Source organism: Zalophus californianus, chromosome 14 (genome assembly GCF_009762305.2).
Source record: "Zalophus californianus isolate mZalCal1 chromosome 14, mZalCal1.pri.v2, whole genome shotgun sequence".
Taxonomy (NCBI): Eukaryota; Metazoa; Chordata; class Mammalia; order Carnivora; family Otariidae; genus Zalophus; species Zalophus californianus.
Window position 1 is genome coordinate 35,249,925 of NC_045608.1, and position 26,388 is coordinate 35,276,312.

Consider the following 26,388-nt stretch of genomic DNA (forward strand, 5'->3'; position numbering starts at 1 on the left):
CTCTATTCTTCCTCAAATATTCCTAATGGAATACTCAACCCTAGATTTTCACTTTCCCAGCTCTGCTTGCTCATAAAACCATACTAACAACAACTATGAGATGAAGAACATTAAAGGCATCCTGTTTCTCTTTTTTCTTTTCCTTCCATGAATACCACTTAACACTTAGATTTTAGTTCAATTTTAACACCTTGCCTGCCCCTAAAATATAACACATATCCTGAGTAGTTAAGCTTGATTTTAGTCAAACCGACTGCACACCTTCCTTTAAAAGAAATTTAGTTAGTACTTGGTGTCAACTTTATAAAAGATTTTTAGTAAAACCTTTCTCCTCTTGCCTATAATCTGGGGAAACATTTTGAGTCTTTAAATGTTTTTTTGCGTTTAGCCCAAATTAAAGACTTTTCCCAACAAGATTAGTTAATATAATGACTTGATCTTATATAGTCAACACTATCTCATTTTGTTTTTAAGCCACTTGGCACCAATAGAGCATATGTTCTGCCAGTTCTGAGCTAATCTCCAGGAAAGCCTTTGTATAATGACTGAAGAAACTGAAACAGATCAGTGCCCGAGATTTGTAACAGCCTACTTGAGCATATGTTTTTAATAAAGAGTCAATTTATTTTAAAATAGCTATTTTACCGTTTCGCCTTCCTTCATAATTTACGTAAACCTTTTTAAAATAAAAAAGGAGTACGACTAAGAACACAGGTTCATTTCAACTTTAGGATTACAGATAATTCCAAGGCTTTACACATCACTGAATCTGCAACCCATTTCACCCGCGTTCGCAGTTTAGCCGCGGGTGTCCAGTAGAAATTACAATGTCAACGACTACACTGCTTAAAATGTTTCCTACGGTTTCAACTGGTGCAATAGTGTTAACTCCCATCCCAAACTGTTTCTGTTATTATTAAAACAGCTGTCAGCTGGGCTTCGGTAACCTCTTTGTACAACCGTTTATTAAACGCTTTGGGATCCTCGAGGATGCGTCACACCATATTACCCCTCAAAATGAGATCTAAGAACCTGACGTGGTCCAAGGGTCTACGAACACCATTAGAATGAGCATTTGCAGAACCATGAAAAGAACCAATTGCCCAATGCGGCAAAGATAGATTACACTGGCATTTAAGACAGAGCTGCAGCGTGCCGCTCTCCTTTCCCCTGCGACTACTAAAGCGGCAATTTCCCTTCTCCCTTTCATCTTCCTCTCCCCTGGACCCCGGTACCTCCGATGCTCCCTCCGGGAGGGGCCGCAGCGGTGTCCTGCGGCCGCGCCCGCACCCTGGCTCGCGGCGGGCGGGCGCGCGCGGCGGGCCGGGCGCGCCCCTACCCTCCCCGCCCCGCCCCGCCCCGCCCCGCCGGGTCCGGCCGCGGCACGCCGGCGGCGCCCTCTCGGGCCGCGCACACTCGCACGCACGCTCCTTCCGACCCCGCCATGTTCCGGGAGGCGGCGGTAGCCCAGCCCCGGGAACGGCGGCGGGGGATGCCCCGCCAAGTCCCCCCGCACCGCCCCCGCCCTGCTAGCAGCTCCCGGCCGCGCCGCGGCTCCTCCGGACTCCTGGAGGGGCGGCGGCGGGCGGGCGGACCCGCGCCGGGGCCACTAACGGCCTGTCACTGTCAGGCCTGCGGCGCCGCGGGCCGCTCCTGGACAGGCCGGCCGGCACGAGACAGGGTGGGCAGGGCGCGTCCCCTACCTTGCTCTGGGGAGGGGGGGACGGGAGCAGCGCAGAACTGAGGGGTCTCCTCCCAAGCGCCGGGGACGGGGCTCGAAACCGCGCCCCTCCTTCCTCCTCGCCTGTCGCCACGCCCCCCTCACCCTCACGGACCCGAGGCACGATCGGCGCAGGAGGGTTTACCCCCTGAACGAGTGCCTCGGTGATGCCGTCGCTGTCGTTGTCTTCGTCGCCGCTGCAACCGCCACGAACGCCGCGGAGGCCGGGCTTGAAAACATCTCCGGTCTCCGTCCGTCTCTCACCACAGCCTCCTCGCTCCCAGGACAGCGCCGCTCGGCGATTGGCTGCGACACAGGCACGTGACTCCGCGGGCACGGGACGGGCGGCGTGACCGCCCCGCCCCCAGTGCCTGCCCGCCCCTTCCGCCGGCCCCTCCCCGCTACCCCGCCGCTCTTTTCAACTCTATGGAGAAGCTTCCCGAGCCGTGGGGCGGAGGAGTCGGAAGGTACCAAGTGAGAGGCGGCGGGGGTGCAGGCCGGAACTCCTCTCTAGTTGCTCGGCTCTTCCCGCACCCACCCAGTATCGCCGTCTCCCTCCGCCGTCATCGGCCCGAAAACAGAGGGGGAACCTAGGGATGCGCAAGAAAGCAGCGCAGACTCCGCTGACGCTGCGGGGCTGGAGAGCTGTGAAGTCTCTTTTTGTCGCGACCATGGCAGTGGATGTGACTGGAAACTTCTGGAAATGGCGGCGGCGGTGAAGAGGCTGAACATAGGGTATTCACATGTTATTTTTGCAGGGCGGGTGGGCGAGTCTGTGAGGTCGAACCCGGAAAAATATGTCTAAAGGCAGAGGCAGGGTATCTGCCCCCTAAATTCTCACTTGCGAACGGCTGGACGCGTCGGGCGCCCCCCTCCGCCAGCCCGTCCGCGCGGCAGTGCGCTTGCGCGCCGGCGGGACAGCACCTGTACTGGAGCCCAGGGGACCCTGACGCGTGCCGGCAGCTCGGCGGCGCACCGATGCGCCCGCTCTCACCTGCGCCAGGCGGGGTCCCAGTGCCAGTTCGAAAGTGCATTAACGTGCATCTGTCGCGGGGACACCGTGAACCCCCGAGTACGCTCTCTTCCATTCACACCTTCGAGTGACCTTTTTAGAGAAGCAATTCTCTTCACATCCGAGATAATATTTCAGAGGGAACTAGTTGCTCGAGTACTAGAGAAGAGTGCGTGAGGAAAATTTACGGTCTCGGCCTACCAGCAGCGGGTACTCTTATTTATGGACGCTTTTTATTTACATCGAGGTTAGTCTGCGACAGTTTGTACATTACTTAACCACCAAAGGGGTTACATAATCAGATGGAAACCATTTTATTCTGACTTTTATTTACATCGAGGTTAATCTGCCACAGTTTGTACATGCTTTTATTTAACCACCAGAGGGGTTACATAATTGGACGGAAACCACCTCCCTCATCAATAATGGTCTCTAAACTACAGCACCTATTTATGACTTAATGGAGTTACAAATTTGTCACTACTGGACACAAAGCTAAATCTCAACAAATTATATAAATTATAAACTTGCATTAATGATTACTTTTTCCCTTCCTAGTTTCCTGATTTCTCCCACCTATAAAACATTAGATTCAATGTGAAGAGTAAAAGAGCACCTTAGGCTAGAGGTGGAATATTGTTACATTTTTTTTTTAAGATTTTATTTATCTGAGTGAGTGAGAGCGAGAGCTTATGGGTGGGGGGAGGGGCAGTGGGAGAGGGAGCAGCAGGTTCCCTGCTGAGCAGGGAGCCCCATGGAGGACCTGAGCTGAAGGCAGATGCTTAACCCACTGAGCCACCCAGGTGCCCCTACTGTTAATGGCATGAAATACAAAGAAACCCACTAAAAATTTAACCAACTAACATACCTTCAAGTCATTGAGTTCTCATTTAAATCATGGTCATTAGTATTGATGGCAATGGCAATTGCTATTTCTATAGCAGTGCCTCACTTCAAAATTAAAAGGTAAGTAATCGTGAATTTGCTTAAGTAAATTAGCCATAATTTATGGCAATAACTGTATGTACAACCGTATTGCTTAAAATTACTGAATATATGGGGTGCCTGGGTGGTTCAGTTGTTAAGCTTCTGCCTTCAGCTCAAGTCATGGTCCCAGGGGTCCTGGGATTGAGCCTGGCATCAGGCTCCCTGCTTGGACGGGAAGACTGCTTCTCCCTCTCCCACTCCCCCTGCTTGTGTGTGTCTTGTCAAATAAAATCTTTAAAAAAAAAAAATCACTGGATATATGAAAGATTCCTAAGACAGCTGTGTTCCAGGGCACTGTATTGACTACACTCAATGGGACAGGTGCAAAAAAATTTCTTAATGTTCATATTAAGATACAGGCAAGTTATAAATGAGCCACAATTTATTATTCAAAAGGTCCGCATGATACTTAGGAAGGCAAGAGGAGCTAATTTTCCTTTTCAATGTGAAACTAGAAATACAAATCAAGAAATTATAGCTATTACAGATAGATGTCTCAAAAGAAGTCTGAAGAAAACAAGTTTATATCCACAAGCTAGTTGGTTAGTAAGCTGCTGAGACTTAATTGCATAGCCCTGTCTTTTGTTGGCTCAAATCTTCAGCAAGTGGGTAAAATAAGTTTTCATAATAGTACTAAAAGGTCAAGGACCCTAAGCATTAAAACTCAAGTCTTAGCCAAAGTTAAGCAGACACTTAAAACACGTATACAGTTGACTCTTGAACATGGGTTTGAACTGCATGGGTCTGCTCATATATGAAATTTTTTTTAATAGGTAAGGTAGATGTACATTTTCTTTTCTGTAACTTTATTGTGAGAATACAGTATATAATACATGTAACATAGAAAATATGTGTTAACTGTTTCTGTTACCAGTTAACAGTAGACTGTTAGTAAAATTTTGAGGGGAGTTAAAAGTTACAGGAGGATTTTCAATTCGGAGAGAGGTGGGTTGGTGCCCCTACTACCCACCCCAGCCCCCCAACGCAGGGCATTGTTTGAGTCAACTGTATTTGATATCTGAATTAGAAGCCATTCTGCAAAATATACCCTCTTACCATCTTACTTAGTTCTTCACAGCTTTATAATTAAGTTCTGCTACATTAAGTCCAGTTCAGATCATTCAAAAAATCCTGCCATATTTCAGGAAGGTGAATGTAATAAATGAAAAATGCAATCTCAGATCATAGCTTGTTATATGACTTAGTCTATACATATGTAATGCCTCTGTAGCAAATACGCTTTTAACTGTTACATTATGTGGTGTTGGATTTTCTGGAGCAATGGCCCCATCCAATTACAGCAAGTAATTGTGAGCAATCAGTAGTTTCCTCTAGCAACTTTTAGTAGTTGCTACAAAAAACCGGTATTAGATTGTCAGTGGAGAGAATGATAAATTGTTTATTTTTGTCATTAAAGAGCAGTAAGATTTCCTCCTCAAATACCCCCTTTTTGAAAAACAGCACAGAGTTAGGAACTGAGAAGAGGAAATGAGGGAGCAAGTGGTGGTAAACACACAAATGATGCCTACCTCTCCCTACAGGTTTGAGAAATAGGCCAGGTTTAGCTGTCATCTCTGAAAATGGGTAAGGAAATTTTAATCAGTGCGTTCATATATATTTTAAAACCATCCTGGATTACTGTAATAAAATTTTACCTGCCAGGTGTTTTTAAAAGCTAATCAGAAAACTACCATTAAAACCAGTATTTTAACACTGATAGGGTAAGAAAAATAGGCAAAAAAATTAAGCAAGACTCAAAATCCTAATATATTACTACTGCAATACAACATAAGTGATGATCTAAGAACTACAGAATATGTTTTGATAATGGTATAACAGTATGCCTATAGTTATAATAATCTAAAATTAATTTTCTATTTCTAAAATATTACATAAAAATTGATAATAGGTGCATATCCTTAATACATCTTTTTTTCACCCAGTATTTGAAGTTTCCCCACTTCTAATTTTTCTTCTAGTAAAAAAAAAAAAAAAATGTCAAAGTAAGGCATTTTTATAAAAGTCAATAGGTCAGGAGGGCCCTAGGATAGAAGAGAGGCATTTTCATTGTGTTACCTTTCTATGCCACTTAAGAAATTATTGTTTACCTTCTCATGTAAAAAACAAAAACTAATTTTTAAAGATATTTTTAAAAATAATCATGTTTTTAAGCATCATAATTACTACTAGTGACTGGTTAGTCTGCCAGAAGAACAAGGCCAAACAAGGACTTGAGAAATCCTGAAATGATTGATTTAGATTTATCCATGCATTCAAGCTATTAATTTTCTTTTCAACTTGCAAAACTAATGCACCATAGCTAGTTTCCTGAATGTATATAATACACAGGTTTATCCTTTGTTCTAAGTTGAAATATGCATTCAACTGAAGAATGTATTTTGCATATCGACTGCTCTTTCCAACTCAGATTGTACTTCGTCTCTTTGCCCAGTTTCTATATACTTGGAGTATACAATAACCAAGTGCCTTCCTTTTATAAAAATGATAAACAACAAAAACTAATGATGTACTATATGGTGATTAACATAACAATAAAAAATTTAAAAAATGATAATACTTCTAGAGACAACTACTTTATCCCTCTTACACCTCTGCTTGAGGTGTCACTTACCAGTTGGAAATATAGTTAACAATTATGCGCTGTAAATTTAAAAATGTTTAAAGGGAGGACTAACATAAACAAGGTCTATAGAAAGATCATGTTAAGACTTGGCTTTAAAGATGGAAAAGCAAAATGTATGTGAAATTTGACACAGTTTTCACTTCACAATAATCTAATATTGATAAAAGTGACCTGGCAGTTGAAAATGGATGACATTGGAGTGACTGTTAACTACATTATAAAATAATGTCTTCATAGTTAGCCAGAGATAGCAAAAGACTAAAATGGTACTCCGAAGTTTCAACATGACATTTATATAGCAAGTTGCTAGGTATACACCATGAAATGAACAAATAATATAAAAAGTTTATGTAGATAGGAGATTCATTTTTATTTCTCCAGTGACAATATTCACACTTGAATATAAATTAAAGTCCTGCTTGGACACCAAAGCCAGGTCCTTTGGGTGGTTCAGTCAAAGAGGTAAGACCTCCAGCTGGCTCACAAGAGAAGCGTCCACTCCTGAAAAGAGCAAGTAACATTAAACTATTAATGATTACCATTTATAAATCTTTACCTAAAAAAATAATTGTTACTTCACAACAGCCCAGTTAAGTAACTATTTCTCATCCAAGAGTTACATGGATTATTTAATTCAAATATTTCAACTGCTGCAAGATTTTCAAAAGTTAAATATGAAAACGGACATACCAAAACTCACCATAAATATGAAAAATAAAATAACACTACTAGTTCCATTTACTGAGCAGTGTACATATACTATTAGCTCATTTAATCTTTACAACAATGCCATGAGTCAAGTAATACTGGCCTTATTTTACAGATATAAAAATGAAGGCTTAGGGGATTCACCATCTGTCCAAGGATCAGAGCTAAGAACTATAAGAAAATAACACAGGCCCAGAGAACATTTTTAAAAATCATGCTTTAGGGGCGCCTGGGTGGGTCAGTTGGTTAAGCATCTGACTCGTGATTTCAGCTCAGGTCATGATCTCAGGGTTGTGGGATGGAGCCCTGCATTGGGCTCAGCGTGAAGTCCGCTTGAGATTCTCTTCCTCTCTCTAAAATAAATAAATAGGGGCACCTGGGTGGCTCAGTTGGTTAGGCAGCTGCCTTCAGCTCAGGTCACGATCCCAGGATCCTGGGATGGAGCCCTGCATGGGGCTCCTTGCTCAGTGGAGAGCCTGCTTCTCCCTCTCCCTCTGCCTGCTTCTCCCTCTCCCTCTGCCTGCCGCTCCCCCTGCTTGTGCTCTCTTTCTCTCTGTGTCAAATAAATAAAATCTTAAAAAAAAAAAAATTAAATCTTTTAAAAAAATCCTGTTTTAATAAACTAGAGCATTACATGTATTCTTTTTATATTTGAATTTTACTTAGATTGAGATCCACAATCACAGTGAACAGAAGAGAATACAGACTTACACGTTATATTCAGAAATAAACAGAGGAATTAAAGGAAATGGGAATTTGAAGATTTAGGAAGGGTGTTCCTTAGAGGCACTGAAAACAATTGGTATTGTTTGGTATACTGAAAACAGTATATTGGTATTCATATTTTTAAAAGCAATATTAGTAGTATTAACTTTTCAAAAACAGGTTCCAGACCAGAGTAGCTACCCACAGCCACAAAGAAAACAGGAACAGGTCCTTAGGTAGAATCTATGAAGAGAGGTAAGCAGAGAGGTAGAAGAACCTGTCTTTTGTTCACCCCCACACATACTTTCCCAGGTAATCACTCACCTCTGCCCCTGTCTGACCTCTGTTGCTAGAGCCCAGGCTCACACCCACTCTCCTATTTCGCCCCTCCTATTTCCTGGCTTTGTTAATTTACCTGTTCCTGCCACAGATTTCAGCTGAAGAATTGTTCAGTTTACATCTTTTTTTACTCCTTCTTGCTTTGCCCTTCACATTTGTCATCAATCTTACAAGTTTCTTTTTAGAGCCCCAGGAAATCATTTTTTGTTCAGGGGACAGGACAGGGATACCACATAATCTATTACGTTACACAATGCAAGTAACTAAGTCATGTATTGTAATGAAGAGTGCCTACAAAGTCAGAAATTATATTTGCATTATAGGTTCACTATGAAAACCAGATCAAAAAACAGTTACTGTGAACTATCTGTCTGAATCTAAAATTAATATAGGGTAAGTGGCAAAATGGTATCTAAACTTAATAAAAAACAGTATTTGGCTTTGTAATTTTTTTATGTTAACTAATAACACAGGTATACTTGCTGCTCTTTGCTAATGAAATAATGAAATTATTTTGGAGGAACTTTCTTCTTCCCCTTTACTAGGTTCCCTCTATGGTTTAAGCTCAGCTACTTCTTTACCAACACAAAGGATTCACTTAGGAAGATTATAAAAACTGAGGTTTTGAGAACAATAAATGGGAGAATTAATCATGCACACTGCCTGAACTTTTTTTTTTAAAGATTTTATTTATTTATTTATTTGAGAGAGAGAGAAACAGCATGAGAGGGGAAAGGGTCAGAGGGAGAAGCAGGCTCCCCGCTGAGCCGGGAGCCTGATGTGGGACTCAATCCCAGGACTCCGGGATCATGACCTGAGCCGAAGGCAGTTGCTTAACCAACTGAGCCACCCAGGCGCCCCTGCCTGAACTCTTTAAGGAATTTTGGACTTTTGTATAAGAAAGTAATTTCAAGAGTAATCTGGCCCATTTTCTTAAGTTTATTCCATGCAATTACAGTCCCATGACCTACACTTCAGTGGGGGGGAGGGCAGGGGAGGTTTCAATGGCCTTTTATGTCTGCCTGCAAACTTTCTCTTTCCCTCACCCTTCACAAAATGCACATTAAAATGCTATAAAGGCTGTAAAGTCCACAGATTGTGTTTCATCTACTAATCATATAACTTTCCCCTCATTTTATCTGTAAATATACATCAAACACCAGAGGCATCACGTGATCTAGCCCTTCCATTCACAATTTACACTAGGGTTTTCACTTCATAAAAAACAAAAAATGATTCGCGCCTCAAGTGTTATGCTTAAAATGCCATCTATTAATTACCTTGTTCTTACTACAACTCAAAAGGTAAATCTGGTTTTTTAACCATTCCAACACTACTTGTACATTCATCATTTTAACTTATTTGCATTGTAGAAAACTTGGCCTTTCTGTACATTATGGCTTAGAAGTACTTTTTAAAGAAAAGCCACTTTATGAAAGATTAGTGCTTATCTTTTTAATATTGCTAAGATATACCCACCACTGCCCTCTACTTTTAGTATAAAAAAACAAGTGACTTTACAGTCTAGAGTTATCCATAAGCAACCACCTATATTTTCTTTACACATATTATCTATACCCCATAGAATTCTGCAAAAAGGTATCTTTATAAAACTAAATATGAAGAATTCAAACTGGACTTAAAATTAGTTTTAGTTAACCATACTAAAAAACAACTTCTACTTTTTAATTAGTAATTTCAAAGCAGGTTAAGAAGTTATTTTTGGTACTTAAAAGAAAATGAAAATAACAATCTCAGCACAAATATTTAATGTCAAAATAAAGCACTGCCTTACCATCAGTTTAATATTTCCTTTCTACTCATCATTTACCAAAAACATAAAGAAAGCAGTTCTGAACCACATAGAGACATGAATCTTTTCCTGATTTTGGCCAGGGTAGATCTGGTAATGGTACTCAGAAATCAGGTAGGTACTGCTGAACCAGTTTAATTTCTCCAGTTTTTCAAGGACTCACAATGAGCACCTCTTTTACATATGTGAGCAGAGTGCTTTATTATAAAAATAGTAATAAAAAAAGAATCAGCCAGCTTTGGTTAATTTAAAGTGTAACTATAATAGTATTTTGGAGTATAACTATAATTATATTTTGGTTACTACTATAATTGCAGTCTCTTTCATTATACTATATATCCAAAAAACTTGGAGGAGAGGAAAAGTTTTTGTCTTCCAATGCTGGGAAGACATTCTAGAACTACCGTGTCCAAATACAGTCTCTATAGACACCACTTGTAGGTGCTCTGCAATTACTGAAAAGTAAGTAGATTTATCTCCGCTTTTTATTTTTTTTTTAAGATTTATTTATTTTAGAGGGAGAGCACGTGGGGGGGAGGGGCAGAGGGAGAAAGAATCCTCAAGCAGTCTCCCCACTGAGTGCAGAGTCTGACTTGGGGCTCCATCCCAGGACCCTGAGGTCATGACCTGAGCTGAAACCAAGTGTAGGCTGCCCCTCAACTGACTGAGCCACCCAGGTGCCCCTATCTCTGTTTCAACTCAAATTATGTATATGGGCCCCTATCTACCTCTTGAGAGCATACACAGAACTGCTAGAGAGCAGGAAAACATATTTAAAACAGGAATAAAGGGCACATTATAGTTCTTTTAATACATTAAAATACTACATGGCCATTAAACCCTACACATACATTGAGAGAAGGAAAATTATATGGCATAAACAGAAAAAAACAAAGGGCTTAAAACTACATAAAACTACAAACACTTGCTAGTATTAGAAAAAAATTCTGAGCAATATAAGCACTCAGATATGGACAAGGGGTTTGTTTAGCAGCAAAAGTTCAGGTTCATAACTGAAAGAAAAGTAATTAGTATAACACAACTGCAAGATGGGAGCAACTTGGATGAACAGTAAGTTAAAAAAGATCTAAGCATTCTGACTGACTATAAGTACAATTATTGGTGAAATGTACCTGAAGTGAGAGTTGATGTAATTAGGCTGCATTATTTATGTCTAGAACAAAGAAGATAGTCCCACAATGCTCTGCACCGCTCAGTACATATCTCAAATACTGTGATTAGTGGAAGTATCAAGTTAAGAAAGTCAGCCAGAAAAGCTACAGAAGAGGGAAACCAAAACTATGTCATATAAAGAAAAAAAATGAAGCAACGGTAGACATTAATTCTGAGAAAAAGATTTGGGGAAGAGAAGACATCTATTTTAAGTAAAGGAAGAGCTATCATTTAGAAGAGGTATAAAAGTTACCTTGTGTCAGTTCAAAGGGCAGAATTGGACATGTAGGTGGAAATTAGAGGGAGACAGACTTTGGGTCAATCTTCTGGCAGACAGTATGACCTTTAAACAGTGGAATAGATTTTTATTTGTAGTAAATTCCCCTTCTCTCTAAATATTCAAGTAGATACCAGATGATTATCTGAGAGGATTTTAGAGGGAAAAAAATAGTTGCTTTAGATGACAGATTGCTTTCAATACTATCCAAAGCTCCTGACAACTCCAAAGCTCCAACAACTTAGGGGATAATTTTTTTTTTTGAGAAAGGGAGAGGGGGGTGGTTAGGAGTTAATGGAGAGGGTGAGAGAGAATCTTAACTCCACACTGGAATGGAGGGCTCGATCTCACAACCCTGAGATCATGACCTGAGCTGAAATCAATGCTTTATTTACTGAGCCACCCAGCTGCCCCTTAAGAGATAAAATTTAAAAAAAAATTTTTTTTAATTTTTAAAAAAGATTTTATTTATTTGACAGAGAAAGAGAGCACAAGCAGGGGGAGCTGCAGGCAGAGGGAGAGGGAGAAGCAGGTTCCCCACTGAGCAGGGAGTCCAATGGGGGACTCAATCCCAGGATCCTGGGATCATGACCTAAGCTGAAAGCAGACACTTAACTGACTGAGCCACCCACACACCCCTAGGGATAATTTTTTTTTTTAATTAAGTTTACATTAGGTTAAGCCATTAAAATTTATTGTATAGAAATAAAAGCATACCTTGGCCCAGGTTTTGGAATTTTGCCAGCTTTGAGCTCATCAATAATTTCTTCGATATCCTTAGGTGTCAGATCCTCCTAGAATAAAAAATTAAAATTACTTCCTATTACTGAAATCTATATAAATCCCTAATATCAGTTAGTTTATTGTTTTTCTGTTTTTCTCAGCTCCCAAGTTAGTCACCAAGGTAGCAGTAACTGATTAACTCCTATGTATAGTATATACTGTTAAATGCAGTATGCAAGAAGAGCTGCGGCTGAAGAGGCAATACAGAGTAGTACTTTCAAGTGAAAGAGTTCTGCATTTGAGTCCTGACTCCCAACATTTAATAGTTAGTAATCTTAAATAAGTTATTCAGCCTCCTTAAGTTTGTTTATTCACTTGTAAACGTACTTCAAGAATGTTTTTGAGGATTCAGTGAGAAAATACATAGAACAGTGCATGACACATGCTCAACAAATGCTGTCCTTGAAGAAGAGTGAGGTACAAATAGTAATTCGCACCAGCAGTCATAATAACATAAAAGTAGATGCCTAACATCTATCTCTAATCTAAAGATAAAATACTCTCATGATATCTTCCTTCTTTCCCATGTAAAATTCACCGTTTCCAAATTCACTTAATTTTTGAACAGAAAGGTAAAAGAAATTACTTTTGGAACATATCTTAATGACCCTGACCCTCCAGTCCCCATTTCAATGACAGCAGCTCTATATTTTATACACTATGTACCTATGTAAAATTTTTACCTCAAGGGTTCTGATATTTAAAATAATAACAGTTGAAACACACAGATACACATGCCCATGTGCCTAGCTGCACCCTAAGTTTAATCAAAGAGTCAAAATAGAATGGGTAAGATTAAACTAAAAGAAAAATGCCTAAACCATACTCCTACTCCCTCTCTAAAACTGTTAAGTACTTAAGAAAATGTTTTATAGGACTCTGATACTATGCTAGAGAAATCGTGATTCAGCACTGCATCTCCAGTGCCTCACCACATAGAAGTTCTTTAATATTTGTTCAATGCTTAAACATTTATAAAAATAAAACACTGCTTTCAAACTGCTTGGGTTCAACAAATGTTCAGAACCTCATACCTAAAAGGAATCTTTAAGTCATCTAATGATTTTATCTCCAACTTTTTATTATAAAAATTTAAAAACAATACATGAATACCCATATTCCTACCACCTGTATTCAACAACCCAGGATGCTGCAGTACAGCAGCACAGACAGAAACGGAGATAGTTGGCCTGGAGAATTCACTGAAGAACAGTCTGCGATCTCTCCGCTCTGAGGCAGGGGGTTGGAAACAGTCTCTTGTGCTCTCTTGGAAGAGACTTGGAAAGCTGCCAGAGAACAAAAGCCCCCAAAAAACGGTTTCCACTGAGCCTATCCCCAGCCACAGGGAGCAGGGCAACTCTGCCCAAACAGGGTTGCCTGAGTAACAGCACGGCAGGCCCCTCCCCCAGAAGACAGGCTGGGAAAACAAGAGACCAGCAACCTCAAGGTCCCTAGAAAACAGGTGCATCTCGCTTGGGTTGTGGTCAATAATTTGGACTCTATACATTCCCTCAACCACCCCTCAACAAAATGACTAAGAGGAACCCTCAAAATAGGAGTCAGAGACTATGACTTATGCCACAGATTTACAAATGGATGCAGATATAACCAAGATGTTGGAGATGGAATTCAGGCTGGCAATTGTGAAGACGAATGCTAGGATGGAGAAATCGATTAATGGCAACATAGAGTCTCTAAGGGCAGAAATGAAAACCGAATTGGCAGAACTTAAAAATGCTATCAATGAGATCCAATCTAATCTAGATCATCTAACAGCTAGGGTAAGCGAAACAGAAGAACAAATTAGTGATTTAGAAAACCAAATAATAGACAAGAAGGAAAAGGGGAGGCCAGGGAAAAACAACTCCGAATCCATGAAAATAGAATCAGAGAAATAAGTAACACCATGAAACGTTGCAATGTCAGAATTATTGGGATCTCTGAAGGGATGGAGAGAGAGAAGACTAGAAGATATATTTGAGCAAAACGTATCTGAGAACTTCCCTAATCTAGGGAATGAAACAAACATTCATGTCCTAGAGGCAGAGAGGACCCCTCCCAAGATCAAGGAAAACAGGCCCACACCCCTGAATGTAACAATAAAACTTGCAAATCTTAGAACCAAGGAAACCATCTTAGGGGCAGTTAGGGAGAAGAGATTCCTTACTTACAGAGGGAGGAATATCAGAATAACGTCAGACCTATCCACAGAGACCTGGCAAGCCAGAAAGGGCTGCAAGACGTATTCAGGGTACTAAATGAGAAGAACATGCAGCCAAGAATACTTTTTCCAGCAAGGCTGTCATTTAGAATGGACGGAGAGATGCAGAGCTTCCATGACCAGCAGAAACTGAAAGAATATGTGACCACTAAGCCGGCCCTGCAAGAAATATTAAGGGGGGGGTTCTATAAAAGGAGAAAGACCCCAAGAGTGATATACAACAGAAATTTACAGGGACAATCTATAAAAACAAGGTCTTCACAGGCACCATGATGAGAATTAATTCATATCTTTCAATAATCACTCTCAACGTGAATGGCCTAAATGCTCCCATAAACGGCACAGGGTTGCAGATTGGATAAAAAGGACCCATCCATATGCTGTCTACAACAGACTCATTTTGAACCTAAAGATACATCCAGACTGAAAGTGAAGGGATGGAGATCCATCTTCCATGCCAATGGACCTCAAAAGAAAGCTGGGGTAGCAATTCTTATATCAGACAAATAAGATTTTAAACTAAAGGCTGTAGTAAATATCTACACCTCCAACATGGGAGCAGCCATCTACATAAGCCAACTGTTAACCAAAATAATCATATTGATAACAATACATTAATTGTAGGAGACCTCAATACGCCACTCTCGGCAACAGACAGATCATCTAACCTGAAAATCAACAAAGAAACAAGAGCTTTGAATGACACACTGGACCAGATGGACCTCACAGATATATACAGAACATTCCACCCTAAAACAACAGAATATTCATTCTTCTCGAGCACACACAGAACTTTCTCCAGAACAGACCACATACTGGGTCACAAATCAGGTCTCAACCGATACCAAAACACTGAGATTATTCCCTGCATCTTCTCAGACCATAATGCTTTAAAACTGGAACTCAATCACAAGAAAAAATTTGGAAGAAATTCAAACACTTGGAAACTAAAGACCACTTTGCTCAAGAATGTTTGGGTCAACCAGAAAATCAAAGAAGAACTTAAACAATTCATGGAAACCAATGAGAACGAATACACATCAGTCCAAAACCTATGGGATACTGCAAAGGCAGTCCTAAGGGGGAAATACATAGCCATCCAAGCCTCACTCAAAAATATAGAAAAATCCCAAATTCACCAACTAACTACACCTTAAAGAACTAGAGAAAAAGCAACAAATGATGCCTAAGCCACGCATTAGAAGAGAAATAATTAAGATTAGAGCAGAGATCAATGAATTAGAAACCAGAAACACAGTAATCAAATCAACAAAACTAGAAGCTGGTTCTTTGAAAGAATTAATAAAATCGATAAACCAGGGTGCCTGGGTGGCTCAGTTGGTTAAGCGACTGCCTTCGGCTCAGGTCATGATCCTGGAGTCCTGGGATGGAGTCCCGCATCGGGCTCCCTGCTCAGCAGGGAGTCTGCTTCTCCCTCTGACCCTCTTCCCTCTCGTGCTTTCTATCTGTCATTCTCTCTCTCAAATAAATAAATAAAATCTTTAAAAAAAAAAAAATCGATAAACCACTGGCAGACTTAATGCAGAAGAAAAGAGAAAGGACCCAAATTAACAACATTATGAATGAAAGGGGAGAGATCACAACTAACATCAAGGAAATAGAAACAATTATTAGAAATTATTATCAACAACTATATGCCAATAAATTGAGCAACCTGGAAGAAATGGATGCCTTCCTGGAAACCTATAAACTCCCAAGACTGAAACAGGAAGAAACTGACAACCTGACTAGGCCAATAACCAGTAACGAGACTGAAACAGTGATCAAAAACCTCCCAAAAAACAAGAGTCCAGAGCCTGATGGATTCCCTGGGGAGTTCTACCAAACATTCAAAGAAGAAATAATACCTATTCTCCTGAAACTGTTTCAAAAAATAGAAACAGAAGGAAAGCTTCCAGACTCATTCTATGAGGCCAGCATTACCTTAATCCCCAAACCAGGCAAAGACCCCATGAAAAAGGAGAATTTCAGACTGATATCCCTGATGAATATGGATTCCAAAATCCTCAACAAAATCCTAACTAATAGGATCCAACAATACATTCAAAGGATCATCCACCACGACCAAGTGGGATTTATCCCCAGGATGCAAGGGTGGTTCAACATTTGCAAATCAATGTGATAGAACACATTAATAAAAGGAGAGAGAAGAACCATATGGTCCTCTCAATTGACACAGAAAAAGCATTAGACAAAAATACAGTATCCTCTCCTGATTAAAATTCTTCAGAGCATAGGAATAGAGGGAACATTCCTCAAGTTCATAAAATCCATCTATGAAAAACCCACAGCAAATATCATCCTCAAGGAGGAAAAGCTGAGAGCCTTTCCCTTAAGATCAAGAACACGACAAGGATGCCCACTCTCGCCACTATCGTTCAACATAGTACTAGAAGTCCTAGCAACAGAATCAAACAAAAAGAAACAAAGGGTATACAAATTGGCAAAGAAGAAGTCAAACTCACTCTCTTCGCAGATGACATGATACTTTATGTGGAAAATCCCAAAAGACTCCACCCCCAAATTACTAGAACATATAGCAATTCAGTAATGTGGCAGGATACAAAATCAATGCACAGAAATCAGTTGCTTTCTTATACACTAACAACACAACTGTAGAAAGAGAAATTAGAGAAACGATTCCACTTACATTAGCACCAAAAACCATAAGATACCTAGGAATAAGCCTAACCAAAGAGGTAAAGGAACTACAGAACACTCATGAAAGAAACTGAAGAAGACACGAAAAGATGGAAAAACATTCCATGCTCATGGATCAGAAGAATAAACATTGTTAAAATGTCTATGCTACCCAGAGCAAACTATAACTTCAATGCCATCCCAATCAAAATTCCAATGACATTTTTCAGAGTGCTGGAACAAACAATTCTAAAATTTGTATGGAATCAGAAAAGACCCTAAATCGCCAAGGAAATGTTGAAAAACAAAGCTGGGGGCATATGTTGCCTGATTTCAAGCTATATTACAAAGCAGTGATCACCAAGACGGCATGGTACTGGCACAAAAACAGACATATAGACCAATGGAAGAGAACAGAGAGCCCTGATATGGACCCTCAACTCTATGGCCAAATCATCTTTGACAAAGCAGGAAAAAATACGTAATGGAAAAAAAAAAAACAGTCTCTTCAGTAAATGGTGCTGGGAAAATTGGACAGCTATATACAGAAGAATGAAACTTGACCATTTTCTAACACCATACACAAAGATAAACTCAAAATGGATGAAAGACCTCAATGTGAGACAGGAATCCATCAAAATCCTAAGGCAGTAACCACTTTGACATCAGCCACAGCAACTTCTTTGAAGATACATCTCCAAAGGCTAGTGAGACAAAAGCAAAAATGAACTTTTGGGACTTCATCAAGATAAAAAGCATCTGCACAGCAAAGGAAACAGTCAACAAAACAAAAAGACAACCCACAGAATGGGAGAAGATATTTACAAATGACACTACAGATAAAGGGCTGGTATCCAAGATCTATAAAGAACTTCTCAAATTCAACACCCAAAAAACAAGTAAGTCAAAAAATGGGCAGAAGACATGAACAGACATTTCTCCAAAGAAGACATACGAATGGCTAACAGACACATGAAAAAATGTTCATCACCATTAGCCATCAGGGAAATTCAAATCAAAACCACACTGAGATACCAGTTAGAATGCCAAAAATTGACAAGGCAAGAAACAACAAATGTTGGAGAGGTTGTGGAGAAAGGGGAACCCTCTTATACTGTTGGTGGGAATGCAAGTTGGTACGGCCACTTTGGAAAACAGTGTGGAGGGTGCCTCAAAAAATTAAAAATAGCGCTACCCTATGACCCAGCAATTGCACTCCTGGGTATTTACCCCAAAGACACAGATGTAGTGAAAAGAATGGCCATATACACCCCAATGTTCATAGCAGCTATGTCTGCAATAGCCAAACTGTGGAAAGAGTCAAGATGCCCTTCAACAAATGAATGGATAAAGAAGATGTGGTCCATATATACAAGGAATATTACTCAGCCATCAGAAAGGCTGAATACCCAACTTTTACATCCACATGGATGGGACTGGAGGAGGTTATGCTAAGTGAAGTAAGTCAAGCTGAGAAAGTCAATTATTATATGGTTTCACTTATTTGTGGAACATAAGGAATAGCATAGAGGACATTAGAAGGAAGGGAAAAATGAAGGGTGGGAAATCGGAGGGAGAGATGAACCATGAGAGACTATGGACTCTGAGAAACAAACTGAGGGTTTTAGAGGGGAGGGGGGTGGTGGATGGGTCAGCCCAGTGATGGGTATTAAGGAGGGCACGTACCACATGGAGCACTGGGTATTATACAAAAACAATGAATCATGGAACACTACATCAAAAAATAATGATGTATTATATGGTGACTAACATAACATAACAAAATAAAATTAAAAAAAAAAAAAGGAAAGAAAACCTAGGAAGACAAGTGGAACACCAAGCAAACCTCGTTTCAGAGTTTCATAGCCCAAAGGGTCAAGGGACAAAGCTGCAGGCTATAGGACACATACCAAACACACAAAGTTAAGACCCTAAAAGGCTATTGCCTCAGGAGTAAACTAGATATTAAACTGTTCCTCAAAAAGAACTGCTAGTCTAGAACCTTACACATTGGAGCAACCGGGGATGGTATAAGGAGAGGAGCTTTCTTTTGGAACAGTAGTATTTACAGGATCAAGAAAGAAGTAAAGCAAATACCTTCCTGATGAATCCACACACAGTGCAGGAATCAATTTCCACGAATAAATTTCTCAGAAGTATGAACTAATAATGTATGAAAACCATTATATATAATTACGGTAGCAAGAAATCTTTTTAAAAAGATAACTAGAAAATTCCACACACTTGGGAGACTAATACTTCTAAAAATCACAGGCCAAAGGAGAAATCAAAATGCATATTTTAGGGGTGCCTGCATGGCTCAGTCGGTTAAGCGTCTGCCTTTGGCTCAGGTCATGATCCCAGGGTGCTGGGACTGAGCCCCACGTTGAGCTCCCTGCTCAGCGGGGAGCCTGCTTCTCCCTTTCCCTTTGCGCCTCCCTCCCCCCCCATGCATGCTCGCTCTTCCTCTCAAATAAAGAAATAAAATCTTTTAAAAATGCATATTTAAAAATATTTAGAACTAAATGATAAAAATATTACTTATCAAAACTTGTGAGATCCAGCTATAAAGCAGTACTTATAGGAATGATACCATCTCTAAAATTTTTAAAACAAGCAATATAATATATTAGTATGGCTGGATACATATACTCAAGGAGTTTAAAAACATGGACAGGAAGAATACACCCTAAATTTATGACAGTGGTTATCTGTGGAAATGAAAGGAATAGGATTTTGGGGGCATAGGAGTGGTTTATCTGCATCTGAAGCTTACTTCTATTCTACAAATAATAATAATGATGATAAAAACAATAATACCTAGTAACAGTAAGTAGATATTTTATATCTGTTAAATCTTGGTGGTTATTTTCTGTATTTCTATGTAAATTATTTTTCATAATTTAAAAGCTTTTAAAATATGTCATCATCTCCTGGAGTTAAATGCAAAATGTTTAAAGATAATTTTTAAAAACCTTCTGGTGGACAACAATGTGGAAGCTAAACTTGACATATTTTTATGCAAAGCTTTTCAATTCTTTGTTTTTTAATAAACTTTGGAAAACAGAAAAAAAAACCTTCTGGATATTTATGCAGTTTCTTCTAAATGAGTAATTCAGAAACTTACATCTACAGGAAAGGAAACCAAATATTTAAAATATTTTAAATATGAGATCATACAACTTTAATTTATATTAAATACTCACATAGTAGTTGTCATTTATTTGAACCATTGGTGCATTTACACAGGCCCCTAAACATTCCACCTCTATAAGAGTGAAAAGTTTATCAGGTGTAGTCTCCCCAACCTTTATTCCTAAAAATATAAATAATCACTGTAAGGACCAGGTTATATTTTAATAGCAATGTGGCTTAAGAAAACAACAACAAATTACAGAGGTATACAAAAAGTACTGAAGAACATTAACTTTCTTCAACAAAACAACTCTGTATAATTATACCAGAACATTCAAGGATTTCTTAAATGGACTTATTCCTTTAAAAACAGTTAAGATTTCAGGGGACTCATCTCCAGTGTTTGCTGTTATAGAGCAGTATATCAGAATATAGTATGTTCATTTTGATTGTGATAGTTAACGTACTATTATCAGTCACACTATCAGATTGCCAAAGACTCAGAAAACTGCTAATGTCAAAGATCATTAAGACTACAAAGAAAACATACTCTCCTATCTTCAGGGAAGACATTCTGGCAAAATATAGTAAAATTTGACTCAACAATTCTATTCTTGTAAACAACCTCGGTATACAATAGGACAATCATGCAAAGATATGTATGCATGAAACTGCAGAATAACTTAGAAAAACAAGGCAGGCATATATATGCTACAGCCAAAATAAAGTACAAAAAGCAAATAGACATATTTGTGTTTTTAATAATGAAAATAAGCAAAACAACATAAAATCTAAAACCAATTATACCCAACTATTAGAATTTCTAAGGGTGAAATTTTGAGCAGACTCCAGCTTTCTGTTTTATATACTTCAATAGAGCCCAACTATTTTTACAACATGCAAATACTTTATATTCGGTAGCAACAAGATTAAAGTATACCTCCTTTTACTTCATTTGATATGTAGAGCTATAAATGCAGCAATGGCAGTTTTATATGGAAAAATGTTCTTATAATTTTATAAATGCCACTCTAATAACATCTTATTTCAAATTTCCCTTTCTGAAGCATTCTTACTGTTCTCATATCTTATTTGTTCCAAGACTCATTTGGAAGAATACAAGGACAATAAAATCACTTTTTTATGTACCACATGCTATTATTACACAATGAGTGAAACTTAATTTCTAAACAATGAAAACTTTAAAACCCCTAGAAGCTTTTCAAACATACTTAATGATTATGGGGAAAAAGAGGTGAAAATTCAACTTTGAGGCTGAGAACTAAGGAAAAATACAAAATAAGAACAAATAAAGGTGGGCAACCACAGTAAGACAAAAATTTACTGAAGTACAGATCAGATCCAATAAGATGGCAAACACTGGAAAACTCGGGTAGAAATGGGTCAAATCTAGAAAGACAATCCTATTTTTCATAAAAGTTATAAATACAATGTGTCCCATACCAAGCTTTTTCTGAATGGCCTCCAGTATGCTGTCAGAGTTTCGAAGCATGCAAGGTGTAGTAGTGCAGACCTGAATGTGATACTTTCCAACTGGCTTTCGATTATACATTGTATAAAAAGTTGCTACTTCATATACTCTCATTGGAGGTACTTGTAAAACTTCTGCAACCTAAAATATTAGGAAATTTTTAAATAATTACAATGTTTATTAATTGAGATTTAGGTATGTTGTAAAGAGCATAATTTCAATTTGGTAAAAATGTAAAACTTCTTCATAATCAGAAAATATACTTGTACTTGATATTTGGGAGGTATAAGTCCTTCTACACTTAAATCACGCAGAGCCCAGAAGCTAATGGTTACAGCACCTCCTCCACTTTACCCCATGCCCCATCTCTGCAAAAATGATCTTTTTCTCTAAATCTTTAAGTCTTTCACTGTTAAGAATTTCTACTTTGATCATTTCAACTCTCATATTTTATAATTTAAAATTTCTAAATAGCAAAAATTTGGTGACCATGCCCCAATAAATTAAATACTTGTATGTTTTCAACCCTTCACCAATTTTTTAAAAAGCCTTGATGTTACTAGTGATGTACACTGCATGCAAATGGTATGGCAACACAAAAAAGGGGCGAGAATCAAAACTCACCTATTAGTATTGATTTACATATCTACACACTTTATACACACACAAACCACACACACAACACATACATAACTCTCCAGAACAATCCAAAAACACTACTTCTATTTCAAATTGCAACACTCTACAAAAATCGTATGGACTAGTACTTCCCAACCCTTCAAATCAAGGTATTTATAGTAAATATTTCTTTTGACACAGTGGTGTTCAGAACCAAGGGACTCATTATCTGAGCACAACTCTCTTGATCAGGGCAAGTCTATTAAGGAAAACAAGGTTGTTTTAGCTGTTTGCCAGGGATAGTCCACATATAGTCTATTATGACTATCATCCTGGCTACAACTTTACAGGTGACCTAACATCATTAATCTATCTGGTCATAAGATTTGATATCTGGCATTCTTAAAAATTATGCATATTTCCATGTTTTGACATAAAAGATGAGTTTGTTAAATGGCATTTCAGATGACAAATATGTTGAACTTTCTCATATTAGAGATTCTAAAGGATATGTATTCTCAAAAGACATCTAATCATGGCTCACTTGTGAACGTAACTATGCTAAATTTAATTTGGTGACACTAAACCAGGCATGTACCTCTGAATCTGGGAGCTCTCTCAAAACACACATGCTGGAGCCAGAAAATACACACGCTGGAGCTCTACCACTGATGCCTAACTGAAAAAGCTCCCCTGGGGATGCTGCTGTCTATCTCCCTACACCTTAGTGATGGTTAAGGTACTAACGTGTGAGCTTCTGGGTATTGTTTTGGTCGTAAGGTTGGGTTTTCCTTTGGGGGCGGGGAGCCAAACGAACAGTAACATTAAAGTCTCAAATATTAAAATAGAATCTTGATTCTATTCTCTGTACACTATTTCCTGACTCTCAGACATATACATTCAATTCTAAATAGAACAGGACAATACTTATGAAACATTTTCACCTTGGTTGTCATTTATTTTATTTCATTCTGTTAAGCTTGCCATTCAGCAAGACTTCCAACACATTTGCCATTATTAAAGACTGAATTTTGGGGACGCCTAGCTTGCTCATTCAATAGAGCATGCAACTCTTGATCTCAGGGTTCTAAGTTCAAGCCCCATGTTGGGTGCAGAGATTATTTAAAAAAAATAAAATAAAATCAGGGCGCCTTGGTTGCTTAGTCATTAAGCACCTGCCTTCAGCTCAGATCATGATCCCAGAGTCCTGGGATTGAGCCCCACATGGGGCTCCCTGCTTGGCGGGAAGCCTGCTTCTCCCTTCCCTACCTCCCCCTGCTTGTGTTCCCTCTCTCGCTGTGTCTCTGTCAAATAAATAAATAAAATCTTAAAATAAATAAATAAAATAAAATCTTTAAAAACGTCAATCTTTGCAGAAAAGAAAAAAGCATACCTAAATCGTTATTTAGAAAGTTTGCTATTATAAAACAAAAAACAATGTTAAGTAATTTAGAAACACCCAAAGAGCTATGTGATTTACTGGAAAAGAAAAAACACCTGACTATATTTTACTAAGTATAGTACCAATGAAACTTGCTTTGTAACATTTTTCAGTCAAAAATAATTAAAATAGTAATAAAATAATAATGGTCCATAACCATGTTAGAATACTATACAAAGCAAATTAAGAGATACGAACAAAATCTAAAATCTGCCTACGGCATTCCATTAGATCAACTGAAGACATTCCTATTCTTTAAGAAAGATGATAATGGTCTAGCCGAATAGACCAAATAAAATTTAGAAAGTGAAAAAGAGAAATGAAGTATAGTAGAATCTCTGCAATAGTCAAGTAGCAAATGCACTGAATTGGAAATGGTCCAGTCCCAACTCTATCACTTAGGAATCATAACATAATAATTTGTAGAGATCTACACTAGTTCAAAATCTTCACTGCAGATGACGAAGTAAGTCCACAGAAAAACCAGATCTCTTAGCTCAAAGTCAAATGTATTTTCCATTATATCACACTTGCTTCTTATTTGTGTGATTCTCATAAGAATCATATGATTTTTGTATGGCATTTCATAACTATACCCTGCAACATAATACCACAAAAACATAATTAATATATATTAATAATATAACTATATTCATATATATGTGAACAAATGTGAAATATGGATTACTGTTGAAACCACAATTAGAAAAAATGAGTCTTAAAAATGTATGAATAGACTAACCTTTAAATGGGTCACCCATACCATTTCTGTATGTTGCTAATTATCAAGCCTAGGGTGCCATCAAATACTATGTATTATATAAATTTTATTAAAGCCTGTAGCCAAAGATGCAAAATAATAAAAAGATTCATATTAGCTGTGAGCAGATCCTTTTCATTATTTTAGTGTTTAAACAGCACATTAATTTTCAGAATATCTTGACAGCAAATTATACACATGTGGAATCTTTTATCTTTACTATGGCCATTTCTTTCAAAAAGGGAAAAAAGAGAAAACTACTTTCACTATAATGCCTTTACTATTTCCTGCAAGGATAAGAAGCTCAACCTTTTCAGTTCTCCACATTAAGAGAACCAACAAAAACACACATCTGAGGAAACATAAATGATTAAAAGCTTCAAATTCCTAGATTCTAACATTAATAACCGCCAGAGGAATTTCTACATAAGGAAGAAATTCATAGTCTCTCCTCTTTTCAAACTAACACAAAAATGATTTTGGTACCTTGTTCATAGCAGAGATGGGCAGCCATCCATTCTGTCTTTGGGCTAAATCCAGGACTGGAAGCACAGCTGCTGCTTTATGTCCTTCTGGATAGTTTTTTACAATTGCCTCTATCCTCTGTATCAAAGAAAAAGCACATATTTTGATATATCTGGAAAATATTAAATATTTTATAAATTATACTGTTAATTTAGTCATACCTTATAGTTTTCTGGTGTGAAATCAAATGGAGTATCTGGGTTATTCTCAGGAGTATCTCTGTGCTATATAAAGGGAAAAAATATTTTCCAAAATTATCAAAATTCCCTCAAAAGTATGAACAGCTCTGTATATTACTATACTACTACTGATGACTTAATTTCTTCACTTTAATTCTGACATTATATAATCTATCCTTGCATCAAAAAGAATGGCTAATTATTAAATACACATGACTATGATTAACAAAGTAATGTTAACAGAATTCAAAATTTCAGAAAAGTTTTAGAAATCACTCTTTAATAATTATGAGAACTAGTTGTAGGACCAAACCCAAAAAAAGTATTATCCAACTTGATTAGAGAACAGGATCTTCTAATGTAATTACCAAAAACCCAATCGCTGGAAGACTTATAAAATCAAGACACAAAATTTTGAGTATGCACGTAACATGCATTGTTCCAAAAGTGTGTATCAGATTATCAAAAGGACCCACTGTGTTAGGAAGGTACACAAGCACGACCTCTTCCCCACATAACAAAAACTAGTTAATGGCAAGAAGCTTTATTTCTTTTCTACAAAGAGAACAGGCCCTCTTAAAAAACTGACAAGAAATGGCATGTCAACAGGAAATCAAATGAGTCACACTGAGATTAACACTTACATCAATTAATGTTTAGTATGTTTGGTGAACACAGAACTGAATCCCTCAATATGTTAACTCTTAAAGTTCTGCTTTTTCAAAGATATAAAAGAGGAAAAGAAAATGGAAACTTTGGACAATGATCTCAAATATGTGGCAAATTTAATACTTTTAGACAAACATGAAAAAATATAAAGCAGGAATCTACTCAATAGATGGCTAACTCATTTATTAAGACTCAGCCTGGAAATAATTCAGTTAACAAAACTGTACCACTAACTCTAAATCATCCTACAAGGCCACTAAATTGCCTTTAAACAACACAAGATTGATCCCTGAAAACTGCGCCTTATCACAGAAAGGAGATACATTATCTTATCTCTGAATTGTACAACTAAGCTGGTGAGTTCATGGACATCTACCTGTAGTTAAAACCTGGAAACCAAAAATATAAAGCAACTACTAATGTATTCACTGTATTACTAAAATCCATGAGTTTTAAACTAGTGCCATTTTGGGATTCCCCAAGTTGCAGCCACAGAATCTTTCGTCAGCCAATATGACTGATTTTT

At 38.3% G+C, this 26,388-nt stretch overlaps 2 protein-coding genes across 7 annotated transcripts in view; both read right to left on the reverse strand.

The window, feature by feature from the left end:
• Nucleotides 1-4,959, reverse strand: part of ANKRD12 (ankyrin repeat domain 12) — a 123,331-nt gene extending 118,372 nt beyond the window's left edge. For 2 of the 5 annotated variants that reach the window (XM_027575395.2, XM_027575389.2), the window contains exon 1: nt 1,836-4,959. The gene's annotated coding sequence lies outside the window, so the exon portion shown is untranslated. Of the gene's footprint in view, nt 1-1,235; nt 1,285-1,703 lie in introns of those variants that run through there. The other 3 variants (XM_027575394.2, XM_027575388.2, XM_027575390.2) reach the window with 2 other exon arrangements.
• Nucleotides 4,960-6,640: 1,681 nt separating this feature from the next.
• Nucleotides 6,641-26,388, reverse strand: part of NDUFV2 (NADH:ubiquinone oxidoreductase core subunit V2) — a 37,399-nt gene continuing 17,651 nt past the window's right edge. For both annotated transcript variants that reach the window (XM_027575398.1, XM_027575397.1), the window contains 6 exons: nt 25,176-25,238; nt 24,976-25,092; nt 21,643-21,811; nt 20,250-20,359; nt 12,096-12,172; nt 6,641-6,864 (listed from right to left, as the gene is read on the reverse strand). In XM_027575398.1, the coding sequence (XP_027431199.1) occupies nt 6,771-6,864; nt 12,096-12,172; nt 20,250-20,359; nt 21,643-21,811; nt 24,976-25,092; nt 25,176-25,238 (630 nt within the window). In that variant the 3' untranslated portion in view covers nt 6,641-6,770. The remainder of the gene's footprint in view (nt 6,865-12,095; nt 12,173-20,249; nt 20,360-21,642; nt 21,812-24,975; nt 25,093-25,175; nt 25,239-26,388) is intronic.